Source organism: Lagopus muta, chromosome 7, assembly GCF_023343835.1.
Source record: "Lagopus muta isolate bLagMut1 chromosome 7, bLagMut1 primary, whole genome shotgun sequence".
In the NCBI taxonomy this organism is placed as follows: domain Eukaryota; kingdom Metazoa; phylum Chordata; class Aves; order Galliformes; family Phasianidae; genus Lagopus; species Lagopus muta.
In genome coordinates, this window is record NC_064439.1 from 29,684,517 (window position 1) to 29,701,757 (window position 17,241).

Consider the following 17,241-nt stretch of genomic DNA (forward strand, 5'->3'; position numbering starts at 1 on the left):
TGCCAGTAGTGAAACTAAGCTGAGGGTTCCATAAACTGTACTGAAGCTTCTGCTTGAAGGAGACAAATGCAGAAGACTAATATTTGATATATAGACATTTAATCCCATTTTAATCCCTAGGGAAATTCACTGATATACAGTGTCAGTGGGACAAATATATTTTTTTTTGCAGTAATTAGACCAAAAATGGTTTTGTTTTGATTCCATTTTTTCATCACTATTTACAAGAATCCCAACTATGATGAATGGGAGAAAATACAAGTTGTATTTGCTGTATGCAACCCGGTCATTTAAAAACAAAACAAAACAAAACAAAACAACAACTTCAAACTTACATTGGCAAAGAGGAAACAGAAGTTACAATATACTGAAATTCTGTTTTCTTCATGTGAGACCCAAAAAAGATACATCTTGAAATATCCGGCTGTATTATGTTTGAAGAATATTGGAAGAAAAAATATTTAGGTAGCCTATTTAAAATGTACTTTGCATGCTTAACATTTCTGAGTCAGATCTTTGATAGAATTTAACACACTTCACAAATGAAATGATTCTGTAGGAAATACAGACATTTATTATCTTGAGATAATAAAGACCATTTTTTTCTATTTTTTTCAATATTAAAACCTGCTTTGTTTACTTTCATTTCGTTCCTACTGAGTTTTCTCATCAAGTCTTTGGGAACAAATTGATCTAAGCTTGTTGTTTAACTTACCTGAGTTCTTCAGGCTGTGCTTTTGTCAAGAAATGTACAGTTCTATACACACATGATAGGCTGTTTGCAGGATACTTTGATATACTTTCAAGTGTCAGCCCTGAAGTGAGTGGCCACAATTTGTATGCGTCCTTTTTCAGTTGTAACTGCTGTTTGGTTCAACGTAAAAGGGATTGCATAACCAGGAATTTAGAAGAAAGTAGGGGGAAGTCAGATTTTCAGGAACGCTCCTGTGAGAGGAAAAAAAAGCAAGATGTTTTCTAAGAAGAGTTCCCTTGTGGCTTATTTTTGAACTATGCTTCTAGGTTTCATTGACTCTTGGGAGGTTTTCTTATTTCCTTGTTTTTCTTTTTGCTGACACAAACAACTTTGTGCTGAGGTTGCTGCAAAGATAATGCATTTTTAAGAGTGTATGTTGAAAAATAGTACCTTAATTTATTTATTTCCTTTGAATCAGGAAGTGAAGCAAGCTTTATATTAAAAGTTCATCCTCTGGAGAAGTACCCTGTGGATCTTTACTATTTAGTTGATGTCTCAGCTTCTATGCACAACAACATAGAGAAACTAAATTCTGTTGGATTTGCTTTATCTAAGAAGATGGAGAATATTTCTCTTGATTTTCGACTTGGATTTGGATCCTATGTGGATAAAACAGTGTCACCCTATATTAGCATTCACCCAGGTAGAATCCATAACCAATGCAGGTATGTAATCTTTTGATATTTACTGTAGAACTGAGAACTAATCTAATTACACAAATATGCATTATGTGTATGTATTTTAAAAGCTCTCCAGAATCTGCTTCACTATACTAGGAGTTTCCAGCAAAGTTCCTAAAAAAATATTGAAAATTATTATTCAGTGTTTACTTCTGAAATATCTGGTGAATGCTTTTTAAAAAGTTTGTTGCCATATAAGAAAAAATGTGCAATGTTTTCTTTATAAAAACAAGCCTTCTTTAGTCTGTTTGAATATGTTTTTCATTTAATTTTATAGCAAACTGTTATATTCTCAGTTTGGATATATGTTGCATAGATTCATTACGAAGAATGATACTTTCTGACCAAAGACTTCTCTTCTGGTGTATGGTCCTGCGTTCATTAGCTCTTTTCTTCAAAGTCTAATTTTGTCGATGTGATGCAGTTTCTTTCTTCCATTTCTTGAACAAAAAGAAATCCTTTGATTCAATTTCACCATTGTTTTATGAACAAACGCCCATTTAAAATGAGAAAGGTGTTCTGGCTTGAATTTCTTTTTTCATGTCCTTTATTCCTTGCATTCAACACATAGGTAAAGTGAGGAATCACTTTGGAAATGTTCCAGAAGACACAATTTTCACATTAAATTAAAATCTCTATAATGCATAATACTTGGTAAGCACATATTAACTGCTTGCATCTTCTTGCTTGTTATAATCTTTACTGGGAAGACATGATTAATGGTTCCATGAAGTCCATGAGCATCTTTTTTTTTTATTCCAATGATTTTTTAATTTGGTATTAGTGGAGAAATTACCTGGATAGATATAAAATGTCAGTGTTTGAAGTAGTAAACTAAACTGTCTACTATGGTAAGTAGAAGTCAATTATCACTTCCAGGACATGATTTATTTTGCCTAAAAGTAGATGTCTGCAGATGTATTATACCTTACAGTGCCAGTTTCTATTCATTTACTGCGAACTGAGTTCAAAGAGGGTAGGTTGCAATCAGTATGCAGCAAAAGGTGAGGTGGAACCTGCTCAGCATCTCTGAATCAGATGAGCTCTTCCATTTCTGCTGTAAATACTTTTGTAATATATGGGTCACAGAGCAATGACCTGTAAAAGTCCTACGGCATTATCTTACTTGTGTCAAACTTAATCCTTTCCCCTTTTGTATATAATTGTTTCTATTGAATGTAGTGTTATGTGGAGTTATTTTTTCTCTTTAGGTACTTATTTTAAAATTCATATATACACTTTCACTAGTAACAGGATTTTGTGTGGATTGGTAGGGAATATTTACATCTCCTTCAAATGGAAAATGTGGACTATAATAGACTTTTTTGCTAAATTTTGTTTTGTTTTTATTTTGTACAGTGATTATAATTTAGATTGTATGCCACCTCATGGTTATATTCACGTGCTATCCCTGACTGACAACATAGCAGAATTCAGAAATGCAGTGAATAAACAAAAAATTTCTGGGAATATTGATACACCTGAAGGGGGTTTTGATGCAATGCTCCAAGCAGCTGTGTGCCAGGTAAGGAATATATCAACAAAAGACCAAATGGTACTTCGGACATGAATATGTATGTCACAACTGTGCTCAAGTGATACTGAATTCAAATTGTCAATTATAGGCCAAAAAATAGTAAGATTTCTTCCTCCCGTTTCATAATTTCCTTTCAAGCTATGCATTTTGGTTTCCAGATGAAACTGAGAAAGGATAGAATTAAAAAACAGAATGCATAAGGAAATCAACTGCTTCATGCTTGAAACATGAATTACTTTCAGTCAATTACAAAATCATTGTCAAAAGTCACTGATGATTTTCTTGTGTTCCCAATGAAGGACATACCATTTGGCGTTTCTGCTACTTAAGAAAACTGAAGAATCAGTTACATGTTTGCTTGTGTAGATAAAGAAAACATATGCATTTTGGTGTTATCTCAGCTTTTAACGAATTAATATTTGAAAAAATACAAATAAATTAAAAACTAATATATTATATTGATAAAATTATGTCCCCATCTCTCCCATGCAGAAAGAGATGGAAAAGATTTGCATCTGTAAGACTATTAAATGACAGTGATTTGTTTTCTGTTCAAGGCTTTTTTGCACGGTTTTCCTTGAAGTAGTGCAACAGAGATTTTGAAAGTTTACTGATTCTTGGGTTTACTAATGCTCTGTAGAATAACTCTTTCTGATAATTCTGCTCCCAGCCAAACCACAGGCTTCTAGTGCAGTTCTTGTTTCTTGGGATGATGTCAATGTAACTCTTTTATCTTGACCATTTTCACATTCTCTCTTGGAGCAGAAGGAGTCAAACCCAAAAAGGAACCCCAAGTATGATAACAATGAATAGTTTGGTTCCATTTTTATTTTCAGTTTTTGATTATCTGTAACACAGGTAAATAGTTATTATTCTCAGCTGTGTTCACAGCTGTTAGAAAAAAAATATTTACAGAAGCTTTGGAAAAATTCCTTAGATTGCAGTGTTTCTCATTGGATACATTCCACACTTACGACTTGTGAGTTTTAGAATCATCCATGCTTCCTAAAGCAATAGAATGAAATGGAATGAAAACATGGGCTAAGGAGCACCTCTCCTATGAAGAAAGGTTGAGGGAACTGGACTTGTTTAGCTTGGAGAAGGGAAGGCTCTGGGAAGACCTCATTGTGGACTTCCAGTACTTGCAGGGAGCAAGGACAAGGGGGAATGGTTTTAAACTAAGACAGGAGAGATTTAGGTTAGATATTAGAAGTTCTTCACTCAGAGGGTGGTGACATACTGGAACAGGTTGCCTAGAGAGGTTATGGATGCCCCATCCCTGAAGGTATTCAAAGCCAGGCTGGATGTGGCTCTGGGCAGCCTGATCTAGTGGTTGGTGACCCTGGCCATGTCAGCAGGATTGAAACTAGATGATCTTTGAGGTCCTTTTCAACCCAGGCTATTCTGTGATTCTGTGAAGTTTGCAGATGACACCAAGTTAGTAGGGAGTTTCAATCTGTCTTTAGAGGAATCTGAACAGGCTGGATCACTGGGCTGAGGCCAATGGGATGAAGTTCACAGAAGACTAAGTGCCAGGCCCTGCACTTTGGCTGCAATAATAACCCCTGGCAATGCTATAGGCTTGGGGCAGAGTAACTGGGAAACTCTGCAGAGGAAAAGGACTTGAAAGCGTTAGTCAATGCTAGGCTGAACAAGAACCAGCAGTGTGCCCAGGTGACAAAGAAGGGCAATGGCATCCTGGCTTGTATCAGAAATAATGTTGCCAGCAGCACCAGGGATGTGATTGTCCCCCTGTATTTAGCTCTGGTGAGACTGCACTTTGAGTGCTGTGTTATACTTACCACAAAAAAAAAAAAAAAAGCACTGAGGCCCAGGAGCATGTCCTGAGAAGGGCAATGAAGCTGTGAAGGGTCTGGAGCTCAAGTCTCATGGAGAATGGCTGAAGAAACTATTATTGTTTAGTATAGAGAAGAGGAGGCTCAGAGGTTACCTCATAGCCTTCTACAACTACCAGAGAAGAGGTTGTGATGAGGTGGGGGGACGGTATCTGGCAGTGTTAAGGGAAATGGCAGAGATGAGGCAGAGCTGTAGGAAGGAAGAGCAAGAAATGAGGCAAAAGGAAGAAAAAAATGGAATTAGTCAAGAAAATAGAATAATAAAGATGGGAATGAAAAAGAAAATGAGGTGATTCATGTCTTCGTCTTCAAAGTTTTATTTAAAGCAGTCATTCATTCTTTGGAGGGAAACAAATGTTCTGGAAATAAGCACCCAACCCAGTATAGATCTAAGCTTGCCCTGCTATCATGTTTCATGTTTCATATCACTGAAGTCCTAAAGCACATTGGATTTATATTTGTTGTTTGTAATGCAGAAAATTACACAGATGTTACATGTATATCTTTTTATGTACTAACAGTGTGTCAGCTGTTAGTCATGCCCACTATATAATGCATAATTTGTTTATATTTTGAGGGATCTTCCTTCAAAAATGAAAGCAAGTGGTAAGTGGATCTCTGACTTTCAGAGTAGTTTTCAGACATAGGATGTGAAATCCACTTACACTCAAAAAAAAAAGAAAAAAAGAAAAGAATGCTTTAAATATCCTCATTATCCTGGTTTAAACCCGGTGTTTCTAAATATCCCAACACCTGGAAGCAGAAGTATGTAGTTACCTCTCTTATGTTCTATTTTGTTTCCTTTTCAGAGCCACATTGGATGGCGCAAAGAAGCCAAGCGACTACTTCTAGTGATGACAGACCAAACTTCTCATCTAGCCCTAGATAGTAAATTAGCAGGGATTGTGATTCCCCACGATGGAAACTGCCATTTGAAAGATAATGTTTACGTCAAAGCTACGAGTATGGTAAGGTATATGTCATACCTTCTGCCTTCAGGGGAGTGGTGTAAATGAGGTTTTTAGGTCAGTGTCAGAGCATTGCTTTTAATTCACTCATTAAAATAATATTTTCCCAGGTAGGCAAGACTTGTAATAAAGAATCAGTTGCCTGGTAATACTGGCATCCTTTTCATCTGAGATAAAGTGTTTTGTAGTCTGAATCAACAGTACAGAGCACAGTGGAATATATTACTGTTTTTTAATATGTTTTTTACTGTCATCTCACAGGAATGGCAAACATTCTGTATAAAACATAAGTAGAAGTCTGTGATATATTTTACAGAAGAAGCTCATAATGTGTCAGAATTACATATGCTAATGAGACAAAGGAATTGATCATGCTTTATGGTCAGAAGATGCATAGTTGCATTGTTTGAAAATACTTTGTAAGAGAAAACTGAAGATGTGCAATAGTGATGAGCTATTCCAAATTTGATGGACTAGAAAATACTTAGGTACCACAAAGCTTTGCTGTTGTTAATGCAACATTAAATATATTCAAATCTTACAGTATAAAACAAATGTGTTGAAATACATGCCTGTGTAAAAAGTTGCTTCAAATCCACTGTAACAAAATGATAAGCCTTCAGCAGATAATTTTAACTTTTGAAAGGATTTCTTCAAGTATGTACAAAATAGTTATGAGTGATTAAGAAAGAATTGCTTTCATGAGATCTGTACAATTGCAATTGCAATTTCCTTGAACAAATGTTATTCATTCATTTTAAGAAACGTGAATCAATACTAAATTGCTGTGTAATCACCAAAAAATGGAAATATGAGCTGTGGTATCATTCAGCACTCAAGAGTTTTCGCAGTTTTGTTCATTGCACTTAGTTGAAGCATCCAGCCCACGTTCAGGCCAGGCCATTCAGGAAATCAGCGAGAGCTGCATGCAAACTGGCTCTGAACTGGATTCCAGCACAAATGCTTACTGGGATGGAGAAGCAAAAGGAGATTATAGTGAAATACAGGAGATTTCCAGTAATAGGGGGGTGTTCACAACCTTGTTGAGTGGAGGAGGCAGCCAAGCATATGCTGAGGGGAAGGTCATCTGGATTTCTGATTATATGATGTTCTTACAGTAACTCACTCCCTCTGTCACCTTTTGGATAATCCCTCACTGATGTCAGAATTATTTATTTCCCTTTAACTAGTCTGTCCATTTTCAGTGTTTTTAGTGTCCCTAGGATAAAAACAATGCCTCCCTTTGTTCTGCAAGAGCAAAGAAACCAGAAACTTTCCTTTCCCAAAGCAGAGCATACTTATAGGTTATGATGTACCTATCTCTACTTTTTTTTCCACTGCTTTATTAAACAATTGGTGTAATACAAGTCTGTCTCTTGGATTCAGGATTTCTTGGTTCATAAAGGCATTGTCAGTTTCAGAGAACAACAACCAGAAAAAGCTGTCCAACATGAGAAATTAAATTCTCTTTCTATCTGAAAAGCTTCACCAATATAAAATGCAGACAAAAATCTATTTACAGGCAAAATTAATCTCCTTCAAAGTATGACTGATGGCTGACTAATGAAATTATTATTTTTTTTAAATTCTGGGATGAAGAATCATGATTTTATTATCTTATTTGCAGTAAGAAATCTCCATTATTTTTTGTATTGATGCTTTTGTGAGATTATGTAGTCTTTCAGGCTGTCCAAATGAAATGACCTTCAAGGATACTTAGATCAGCACATCTTGGCCCATGTGTTGTCTGGGGGCTGGCACGTACTTTTTTCAGCCACTGGCTAATTCTTGTGTGCCTGCATCGAAACTTTAGTAATGGAACAGGTGCATAATGGAAATCTTTCTCAGTATCAGATATTTTCTGGAACAGATTTGACAAGATAGCACAGTAATGTTTAGAAGAGTAAGTGTACTGGGTTCCTATTTTTTTCCTTCTCAGTAATATATTGTCTGTGATTATTTCAGATATATCTCATTAGCTGAAAAAAGAAAGTCTATGTAACTAATATTTAAATGAGATGTTATGGAAGTCTATCAATTCTTTTTTAAATAAGTTGCAAAGAAGAAACAGAGCTTTCTTTTTTTTCTTTTTTCTTCTCAGTTCAATTTTGAAGTACTATGTTAAATTAAAGAGCCATCTGTGATAATATTGTGCTTCTACTTTCATTCCTAGCACCTGATAGTCTAGAGAGGATTGAATTCTGGCATACTTTGATTTTTTTCTTGTTCCAGTTAAGAGGACCTCTCCTTATTTATTTGTATAAGCCTAATCTTTAAATCAGAAATGTTTCCAGTTATTCACTTTTCTTCTCACTTCTTTCTAACTTTTGTTAAGTAGTCATGCACAGATCAGCAAAAAGCATTAAGCAAGAAAGAAATCCAGTTCCTTTTTATTAGATTCGTGCTCAGTTCACTCCCTTTCTGAAATACTTAACGTCTGTTTTAGTTATCTTCTAAGTTTAACACAGTAGGTTAAAATAATAAAATGAATGATGTAATTGGAACAAGAAAGAAGATCTAAAATGGGAATATATTCTTCTAAACAGTAGTGGGAGTAGATAAGATAAAAATACTTAGAGTATACCGAGGTTTTTACCAGAAGTGGAGTGTGACTCCTCAAGTGACCAACAGTCCCTTATGTCATCTCTCTATGTGCTTAAAATAAAAAAAATAGTGTGATTCTTTTGGGGCTTTAAAAATATATATCCATTCTAATACAAAGGAATTTTGTCTTTCTAATCTGTAGTGAGACTTGGATGTACTATTAACCAAAACAAGCACTGTAATGAGTTAGAACTTGCAAGAAGATGGAGGTTCAGTTTTTCTTATGAGCAGATTATGTAATTTAGGATCTGGTCCCTACAGCTTTTGCATGTCTATGTATGTCATCCATCTGAATAAGCTTTTGTTTCATAGAAACCCATTTCAGCTACTACCAATCTCGAACTTTTGCCATTAGTTGCAGAGATGTTGAAGGGTCATTTTACCAGAATTTGGACATGTCTGGTGTCATATGGTGAGCAGGACACTGACTTGTTTGAGCACCCTCTGATGGTCCCTCAACACTGCTCTGCATTTGGAATGCAGGGGGTATTTATACAACATCTAGTTTCAGTAGCCTGTGTCCTGGGAGCACCTGGTTCATGTGTGATCTGCCAGTCATCTGCATGTGGCAAATAGCTTGTGCAGGCCAAGGAGGCCTTATCACTGTGGTCTGTGGCCATGGAGAAGGGAGCAGGTCTTAACACAGTGTTGTGAGAGCAACAACGAGGCTTCTGCTGCTGCACTTCAGTCTTAAGTAAGGAATGTATATTGTCTGGACCCTCATGTATGACACACTGAGAAGCTGCAGCTGTAAGAATGTCGATTTATCTCTGTCTTACCCAACATCTATCACTTACCTTAAAAAATATAATCTCTTATCAAAGGATAAATGAATGGAGATCCTGTCTAGGATCAAACTGCAGCAAGGAGCTCCTTTGTTCTTTCTGTCCAAGGCTATTTATCATAGTGCAATGTGGTGGAAAATGGATTTTATCCCCTTGCATAACGTTGTCTCTGCTGTCCTGGCTTTCAAATTACTGTTAGGATAGCATTTGACTTGCAGGCTGCCTTGAATAACAAGTGGCACTCCGAGGAGTAATGAATTGTGCAAGAAAACTGTGAGAGCATGTTTGTGTAGGAGAAAGGAAGAAAGAAAATGTGGGACAGATGCTGAAAAATGGCAGGAAGAGAAAGACCGCAGAAGTATGTGGGGTAATGCGGTTGTCTTGACATGTGTATAGGTGTCCTTACGAAATCTCTGGGAAGACACACGAGCCCCAGTCACTTCACTGTGTTTTATCATTAATTTTAGATGTTGAATTTACTTCTTAGGAAGTATTCCCAGACTTATAGTAAATCAGCAGTGACTTTCAGATTCAGTTTGCTTTGGAGTAGTGGAATTGAAAGGAATCCCACACTGTCCAGATGTACAAGCCCACTGAGGCCACAAACACCTTTGTTCTTCCCAATATCTTGAATGAATGGATAGCAACATACATCTTGTTCCCAAGTCTGTGTCAGATCTTGCAGCAAGAAGTGTAGAAGGGCAGGTCATAGCACAGGACCTGCCCTCATAGGTACCCCACCAAGAAGAATAATGTCCACAGTGTGAAGAGAAGTGAAACTCCCTCTACCTTCCTCAAGGAGAAGCAGGGTTCAAAAACTGTAGCAAGACATTGCAGTAACAGCTGAAGACATTGCTCCTTAGGCAAGTCTTGAAGAAAGCTGTCAGCTGTAAGATATATATAGGATATTGACATTGCTAGAACCTGAGCCAATGGTTTCATTTTGGTGATATGTCTGATCCCTAGTGCCAAGAAATAAATCCCTGGTGCTGAGAAACAAATTTAATAACTTGCCTTGCCACTCTTCAAATCACACCTCATCTTGGTGCCCTCATGTCATTCCTTCTCCTTGACTTTTGAGCAAGAACCCACTTATCGTTCTCAGGAATCTTTTTAGTATTCTGGGCAGACCGTGGAAAATACCATATCCAGCAGCTGTTTCATAAGCATTAGACTCCAACAGAAAGGTACTGTGTGGAGAGTTCAGTTAGTCCTTAGACCAGAATGGTCCTTAGACCATTCTGCAGCACAGCTGCAGAGCTGACGATGGAAGAGTATTGCAGTTCACCTGATGCACTGATTTTGTTATGTCGTTGTGGTGGTTTTTTTTAATATTCAGTCAGCCCTACCTTCTTTTGGATGTAAGCCTAGCATTTCTCTGTACATTTAGAAATAAGGATTGGAGTGGCTTTGTAGCCCTGTATTGTGACAAACATAAAATCTAAGGTTGTCTCTTACTAAACTGCAGTCCTCTGTTTTATTTTGCAGGAGCATCCATCTCTTGGTCAGCTCTCTGAAAAATTGATTGACAATAACATCAATGTCATTTTTGCAGTTCAAGGAAGCCAGTTCCATTGGTATAAAGTAGGTTAGAAACCTGATTCCTTTTCTAAATTTGAAAACACAGTATTTTATTAAATATATTGAATGTGCATCAATTAATGTATTTTTTTTGTAGGATTTGTTACCTCTGTTGCCTGGTACTGTTGCGAGACAGATAGAATCACAAGCAGCAAATCTCAATGATTTGGTGGTAGAAGCTTATCAGGTATGATCAGAATGACTGTGCTGGATGCTGTCTTTGTACAGGGTTTTTTTGTTTGTTTGTTTTGTTTTGTTTTGTTTTTTTACTTTTCACAGTCTAGAGCCTAAAGTTGGAATTTCCAGGCCTCTATCTAAAGTCCACGTTCCTACTTTTCTGAATGTCCAGGTTGGTGATGGCAGTATCCCTAAACAACTCTCAAATTCCCAGGCTGTTTGTGTCTCAAAATCAAAAGCTAATTTTATACTAAGTATGCTCTTTTTTATACAGTGTTTGATTCTTTGCCATGTTACATCAAAAGAAATTTCTGTTTCATTTGTATTTTGGGATCTCAGATCTTTGGTTACATACTAGATACTACTGCCTAGGCACCATACAAACTCAGAGCCAAAGGACACTACAAGATTTAGAGGATTTTACCTCACAGTTCTTAGAAAAAAGGGAAAAAAGTGGAAATTTACAAAAAGAATATTTCCACAAAGAATACTGTGGAAAGCAGCATTTACATTGCATAGGGCAGCATAATGTCTCAGGGTTTTAATACATTGCAGTAAAAAAAGTTTTGATAGGGATTTGAGAGAGAACAAAGGAAATGGCTCTGTGTGCTTCCATGTAAAGTTCTCAACTGGAAGTAGTATGGGAAAAAGCATTTTCACAAATGATTGCTGAGGAATGTCAGCTTTTAAGGGGAGACTGTCATCTTGATAGTGTGTGAAAGGGGGGATAAACAACTCTAAAATGAAGCATTGTAGTATACATTTGATCCTCTAGAGCAAAGGGAGCACATAGAGCAGGAGTAAAATAGGAGTAAAATAAGATAGTAGGCTAGATAGCTGAATGTTTTCCAGGTGTGCAAGTTGCATAAACATGCAAGGTTAAGAAATTAGAAAATTAGTTATAAATCTGTACGCAAGGTATCAGTGTGCATCGCATTAATTTGGATTACTTGGAGATGAAAGAATGAAATTGTCCATTATGCTAGGTTAACCATCTAAATGAGGCTCTTTGGTTGCTTTCAGCAAATTAGCTCTAATGAGAAGCCAAGTCCCATGTCTATTACTAGCAGTAGAGTGGGCTTGTCTGTGTTTTCACGCTGTCATATTGGGAAACATTGTGCAGACACCAAAGGCATTCAAAAGCTGAGGAAGTATAATCAAATTGCAGATAAATTCTCCCTGGTATTAGATTTTCTCTTCTAAAATCAAGAAATCTCATTTTGAATATAGATATTTGTAGGAAATAGTGAAATACTATTTTGTGAATAGTGAAATAGTGAAAAAAAAAAAGTAATAATTTGCAGATCATGGTTCTGATTGCCACTTTTACACCATCCACTCTTAATTGTATCCAGGTTTTTATAGGATAATCCAGGGCAAGCATTCAAAGAGAGAAAATAAAAATTTACAAAATAATCCTTTCCGTTAAATTGAAGATTCTATGGGACTTTCCTTCTCCAGCCACGCCCAGTTCATTCTTGCTCTATTTTCTGGACAGTATCATCCTTCCTCTCTTAAATCACACTGGATTTGGTACTTCTGAATACTTTTGTCATGTTTTTAGTTTCTAGTAAGATGCAAACAACACAGTGAACAGTGTTTTGAATGTTTTGCCTCTGGGATCGCATAAGTATTTACATAAGAAAATTTAGTTTTGATGTCTGATGGTAGTGGGCCTCTTGTATTCTTTTTCTAAGCAGGGAAGCCTTAGGCTTAGTTGTGGAAAACCTTGTCTGGAAATCCCTAAAAAGTCAATGATGAGTCACTAATTTTGAAAAAGTTACTTAGCTAAACATGTGTTCAGATTCATACAATTAAATTTTCATTTGTAACACTAATGTCCCACAAAACTAATTTTAAAAATAGTAAGATGCAAGGAATTTCACTATTTGCATGGAAATTTAATATTCTCTTGGTGCAATAAATGTTTACAGAGTTTTAATATGTTTGCAAAAGGCAAAGAAGTAATATTTCTTTTGTAATTACTAAATAGTATTTATGAGGACATGGAAAATACTGGTTACAAAGCAGGCCTTTTACTTACTTTGCATTGTCAAAAGCTCACTTGGGAATTAACAGATTGTTGATTTATATAGTCCTATCTGACCCAAATAAATCAGGAAGGGTAATCTCAGTACCCTTTATATCACCCTAAGATCTGCTCAGGGGAAACTTTTCCAAGACAGATGCAAAATATCACAAGTTTAAAGCATCGATTCGATTAGTAACCTTTTCTGCTGAATAAGAATAGTAGTATGCATGTTTTCTGTTTTTATTTCAAGTGTGCAGCTAAAAGACAACATAGTCTCTCAGATAATAAGCAGTTTTTGTTACACATAGTTGTTAGAACAGATTTTCAAATTGCCAAAAATGCAGCCTCAAAACCATTTTTGAAAAGCTGAAAACATTTTTATCTGGAAAATGTAATCCACTTTATCAGAGCTACCAGTTCATTGATTGTGTATTTTTGGAACGTAATTGGTTCTTTATATGGGAAACAATGCTTTAATTCATTCCTTTATTCACACAGACAAGCTTTCTTCATTTTTAGTCAGTCGTTGTAGCAGTACTTGGTATTAGTCATTAATGCACATTATATGTGGGAATGCAATGCAACTATAAGTTATTTTCTGGTTACAGAAACTAATCTCTGAAGTGAAAATACAAGTGGATAACCAGATCCAGGATCTTAATTTCAATATCACTGCAATCTGTCCTGATGGAAGCAAAAAAACTGGCATGGAAGGATGTAAAAACGTTGGATATAATGAAGAAGTATGTTGGTAGTTTTCATTCTTCAAGGAACTGGAATACTTATTTTTCTGTTTGGTTGAGTTTCAATGGTGTGAAATCTTCTAGGGATTTACTCAAACTGAAACTGCACTTTAGTGATTAATGATCACAAACTCTCTATTATTCTGTGTTTTTTTTTTCCCAATCTTGTTTTAATTCTCACTAATCTCGTGGGACTCAGGCTCAAAGCTTTTCCTGAAAGCTAATGTCCATTAAAACTGTTCTCCTTTGTCCTTCGATGGTCACAATGGCCATGTTCATTGTGATGAAATTTGTACTTAAAGAGGTTGAAAGATAATCACTCAGTGCAAAAAGAATCGTTGGAATTTGTGCTGCTTGGATCTGTTCAAGACACCACCTTTCTCTCTCCTTGCTCCAGTAGCCTTTGTGCACATTCAGAGTCATGGGTAATTGGTTTATCTTATAAATCAAATTAATAAAATGATTAATTCCCATTTGGATCAGTACCATGTACTGAATGAATTGGATTATAAAACTGGAGCATCATGCACCATGAAAATGTGTGGGAAGATGTCTGGCTAATATAAAAGACGTGGTTTTCTTCCCAGAACAACTTTTCTGTGTGTTGATATATTTATTTGATTGCTTGGATCAGTAGAGTAATTCCTGTAGTTTGCCAGGAAGAGGTCTGTGTTTCTGGAGAGCAGGGTCAAGGAGTTCTTTCCTTGTGGTGTACACACAGATCAGTTGATGGGATTTGATTGTGTTTGTGCATAGAAGTGGCAAAACGATAGATTAAATGTGTGAATTTTAAATATGTTCATTTAAATGTATTTTATTCTCTTCTCTATTTTGTCTGCACGATTTGCAGCTGATTAACTGCTACACTTTAGGTAGATGTGATAGGTTTTTGTTCTTAACTCTTCTGAAATGTCATTCCCTGTGTATGTCATAAGAAATAGGAATGGAATTCGTTCTGTTTAACGAAAAGAAAAATATTTATATCTGGTTCTTTTTAATAAAAAGACAAGCCAGTTGATTGTAAAAGATCACATGTGGTCTTACAGCTTACTGCAGTTGAAAATGAGCCATCTTCAAGAGATTAATTTATTTTTAACCGCAAAGCCTCCTTTCAGTATTTGTTTACAGGCAGAATGCTTGTTCTTAATTCTCACATTCCTTTCATTGTCTAATCCTTCTTCCTTCCTTTCCTTAGTAAAACACAAAAGTGCATTATAGTCTGGAAGAATCCTGTGGCCTCTTCATGGTGCAAAACTAACTTTGATTATTAGTGAGTTCATGGTGTCATAATTATTTAGTGGCAATAACTTTAATCTTTCTGCTGCTAGCCATCATGTTTCATGACTTTTAGACAAGCCGTTTTTTGCTCTTCCCTCCAATGTTGTACTGGAAGATCACATTTTCTAACAGGGTCCCGTGCTGTACACAAAGCTCATTCTCTAGCTGCAGCCTTTCCTCCCCTCTTGACATGCACCTGCTGTATGAATTATGAGTGCATGTCCACGCTTCCTCATGGAAGAAGTCTCGAGCACAGAGCCTGCTGGCAGCTGGGGGTTATGCATGCAGCAGAGCACTTGAAAAACAAGAAGAAAAGCAAAGAGAGGGACAAAGCCTTTGTGCACCCTCGATGGGATGGTTAAGGAGTGCACGCTCTGCACTGCATTCTTCTCCTGCTGGTGTAGGCAGCCGCAGCCCGGCTGATCACAAAGCTGCCTTTGTGGAGCCGGAGGGGGAGACCGCCATGGGGAATGAATGCCACAGTCTTTGTGGGGAGTTTCAGCCTCCCACAACACAGCTTTCTTATGTTTTCAATTCTTTTGATTTGGAAATCGTTGATGATAAAAAGTAAAGGCACTTGCATGCCCCGGGTTCTTTTCTCACCTTTTCTATTTGGTGATACTTTCTCTGCAAGAAGGCTTAGAAGAGCTGTTCTCAGTTAGCTGATGGCATATACCTCATCAGAGTCATATGTCATCAGAACACTAGCAGTCAAACAAGTAAAAAAAAAAAAAAGTGCAATGCAAAGATAGCTGTTATGAAATCACCACAGATATCAAAACTCAAAAAGTTTTAGCAGTCAGAAATGCCGACTCTATGGCAGCCAACTAACCCCTAAAAGAGCCGTGACAAGGTGCCAGGGCTGGGGAAGGCATCAGGTGCCACTGCCGCCATGAGCACAGCCACAGGCTGTGACCCAGGGCATGGTACTGGTGGCCTGGCTATGGCCAAGGGTGAGTGCAGGGCTCCTCCCAGAGCAGGGCTGCAGCCAGAGCAGCAGCACTTTCCTGCTTCACTTGCATCACAGGAAAGGCAAAAATAAGCTGCTGCTAAGGTGTGAGCCATTTCTGGGCCTTCCAGAAATGCCTGTGTATTTTGTTTCCGCAGTCTGTTTCTGCAACAAGGACATTTACTCTAGATTGTTTTTATGATGAGTATCTGTTTCAGCTTGTGTTGGTCTTGCTCAATCAATTCTGATTTGCATTTCTATAATATAAACAGAATGAACATTTAAAAAAAAAAAAAAGAGGAGGTGGAAGATGGTATTTATCCAGCGTTAAACTTGCTTTCTGCAGCTATGCTTTCTTAACATGAAAAGTAGACTACTGCCAACTTCATGCTGTTAGGGTTTAATTGTGTATATGATGCTTATGTTTGCTAATATGTGGCCACTAAGCGCTATTAGCAGCTACTGAACATTCATATGTAATGTGAGATTCTTTATTTGTACATTAAGAATTGTAAGTAACTTATAGGGGAAAAAAATAAATGCAGAATATGTTTTTATTTTTCCTAGGTTCTTTTCAATGTATCAGTCACAATGAAAGGATGTGATACAACTGGGGGAAGAAAATATGCAATACTTAAGCCTATTGGTTTCAATGAAACCACCATTATTAATGTACAGAAAAGCTGTGCCTGTCAGAATGGAGACAACGCAAAGCCCAAGAGAGTGTGGACTGATGAAACCTTTCCTGATGTCAAACAGCCCCATTGCAGTGACAGCAGTTGCAGCTACAGCAGAGAGATGTTTCCTTCTGAAGAGTGCAGGCAGCACAAGGACCAGCCCATCTGCAGTGGCCAAGGAGATTGCATAGAGGGAAAATGTTTCTGCTACAAGAACAAGCTAGGCAGGGTGTATGGCAAATACTGTCAAATGGATGATTTTTCTTGCCCATATCACCAGGGAAACTTATGTTCTGGTAAGCTGCAGAATTTAGGCCTGTGCTTTGCTTTTTTTCCTTGTGTTTTGTTTTCTGAAACTTAGATACATTATGCAGCTGACAACAATGATGTAAGGCTGTCAAGTATAAGAATTGCGTGTGCAGAATTAGGAAATATAAATGAGATACTGAGAGAATAAAAGGAGCCATAATGTCTACATGTAGTTCTGATTTTCTAACACCCTAAATCAGTCTTGCCAGACATACAGTGATGCTTGGTTTCTAATCCTTATGTATATACAAACACTTTTTGGAACACTTGCTTCAAGTAGAGGACAGTGAGCAAAACATGACAAGGGAGAG

At 37.0% G+C, this 17,241-nt stretch overlaps 1 protein-coding gene and 1 long non-coding RNA gene across 6 annotated transcripts in view; one reads left to right on the plus strand and one right to left on the minus strand.

The window, feature by feature from the left end:
* The window catches only part of ITGB8 (integrin subunit beta 8), a 49,658-nt gene that overhangs the window by 17,884 nt on the left and 14,533 nt on the right, over positions 1–17,241 (plus strand). For all 5 annotated transcript variants that reach the window (XR_007378061.1, XR_007378062.1, XM_048950693.1 and 2 more), the window contains exons 4-10: positions 1,173–1,419; positions 2,794–2,959; positions 5,637–5,795; positions 10,673–10,768; positions 10,863–10,952; positions 13,583–13,717; positions 16,512–16,917. Coding sequence is in view for 3 of the 5 variants with exons in the window: in XM_048950693.1 (XP_048806650.1) it covers positions 1,173–1,419; positions 2,794–2,959; positions 5,637–5,795; positions 10,673–10,768; positions 10,863–10,952; positions 13,583–13,717; positions 16,512–16,917 (1,299 nt within the window). In the remaining 2 variants the exon portion in view is untranslated. The remainder of the gene's footprint in view (positions 1–1,172; positions 1,420–2,793; positions 2,960–5,636; positions 5,796–10,672; positions 10,769–10,862; positions 10,953–13,582; positions 13,718–16,511; positions 16,918–17,241) is intronic.
* The window catches only part of LOC125695780 (uncharacterized), a 59,694-nt gene that overhangs the window by 10,110 nt on the left and 32,343 nt on the right, over positions 1–17,241 (minus strand). Inside the window, exon 2 of the long non-coding RNA XR_007378063.1 lies at positions 716–945. This is a non-coding gene — a long non-coding RNA (uncharacterized LOC125695780). The remainder of the gene's footprint in view (positions 1–715; positions 946–17,241) is intronic.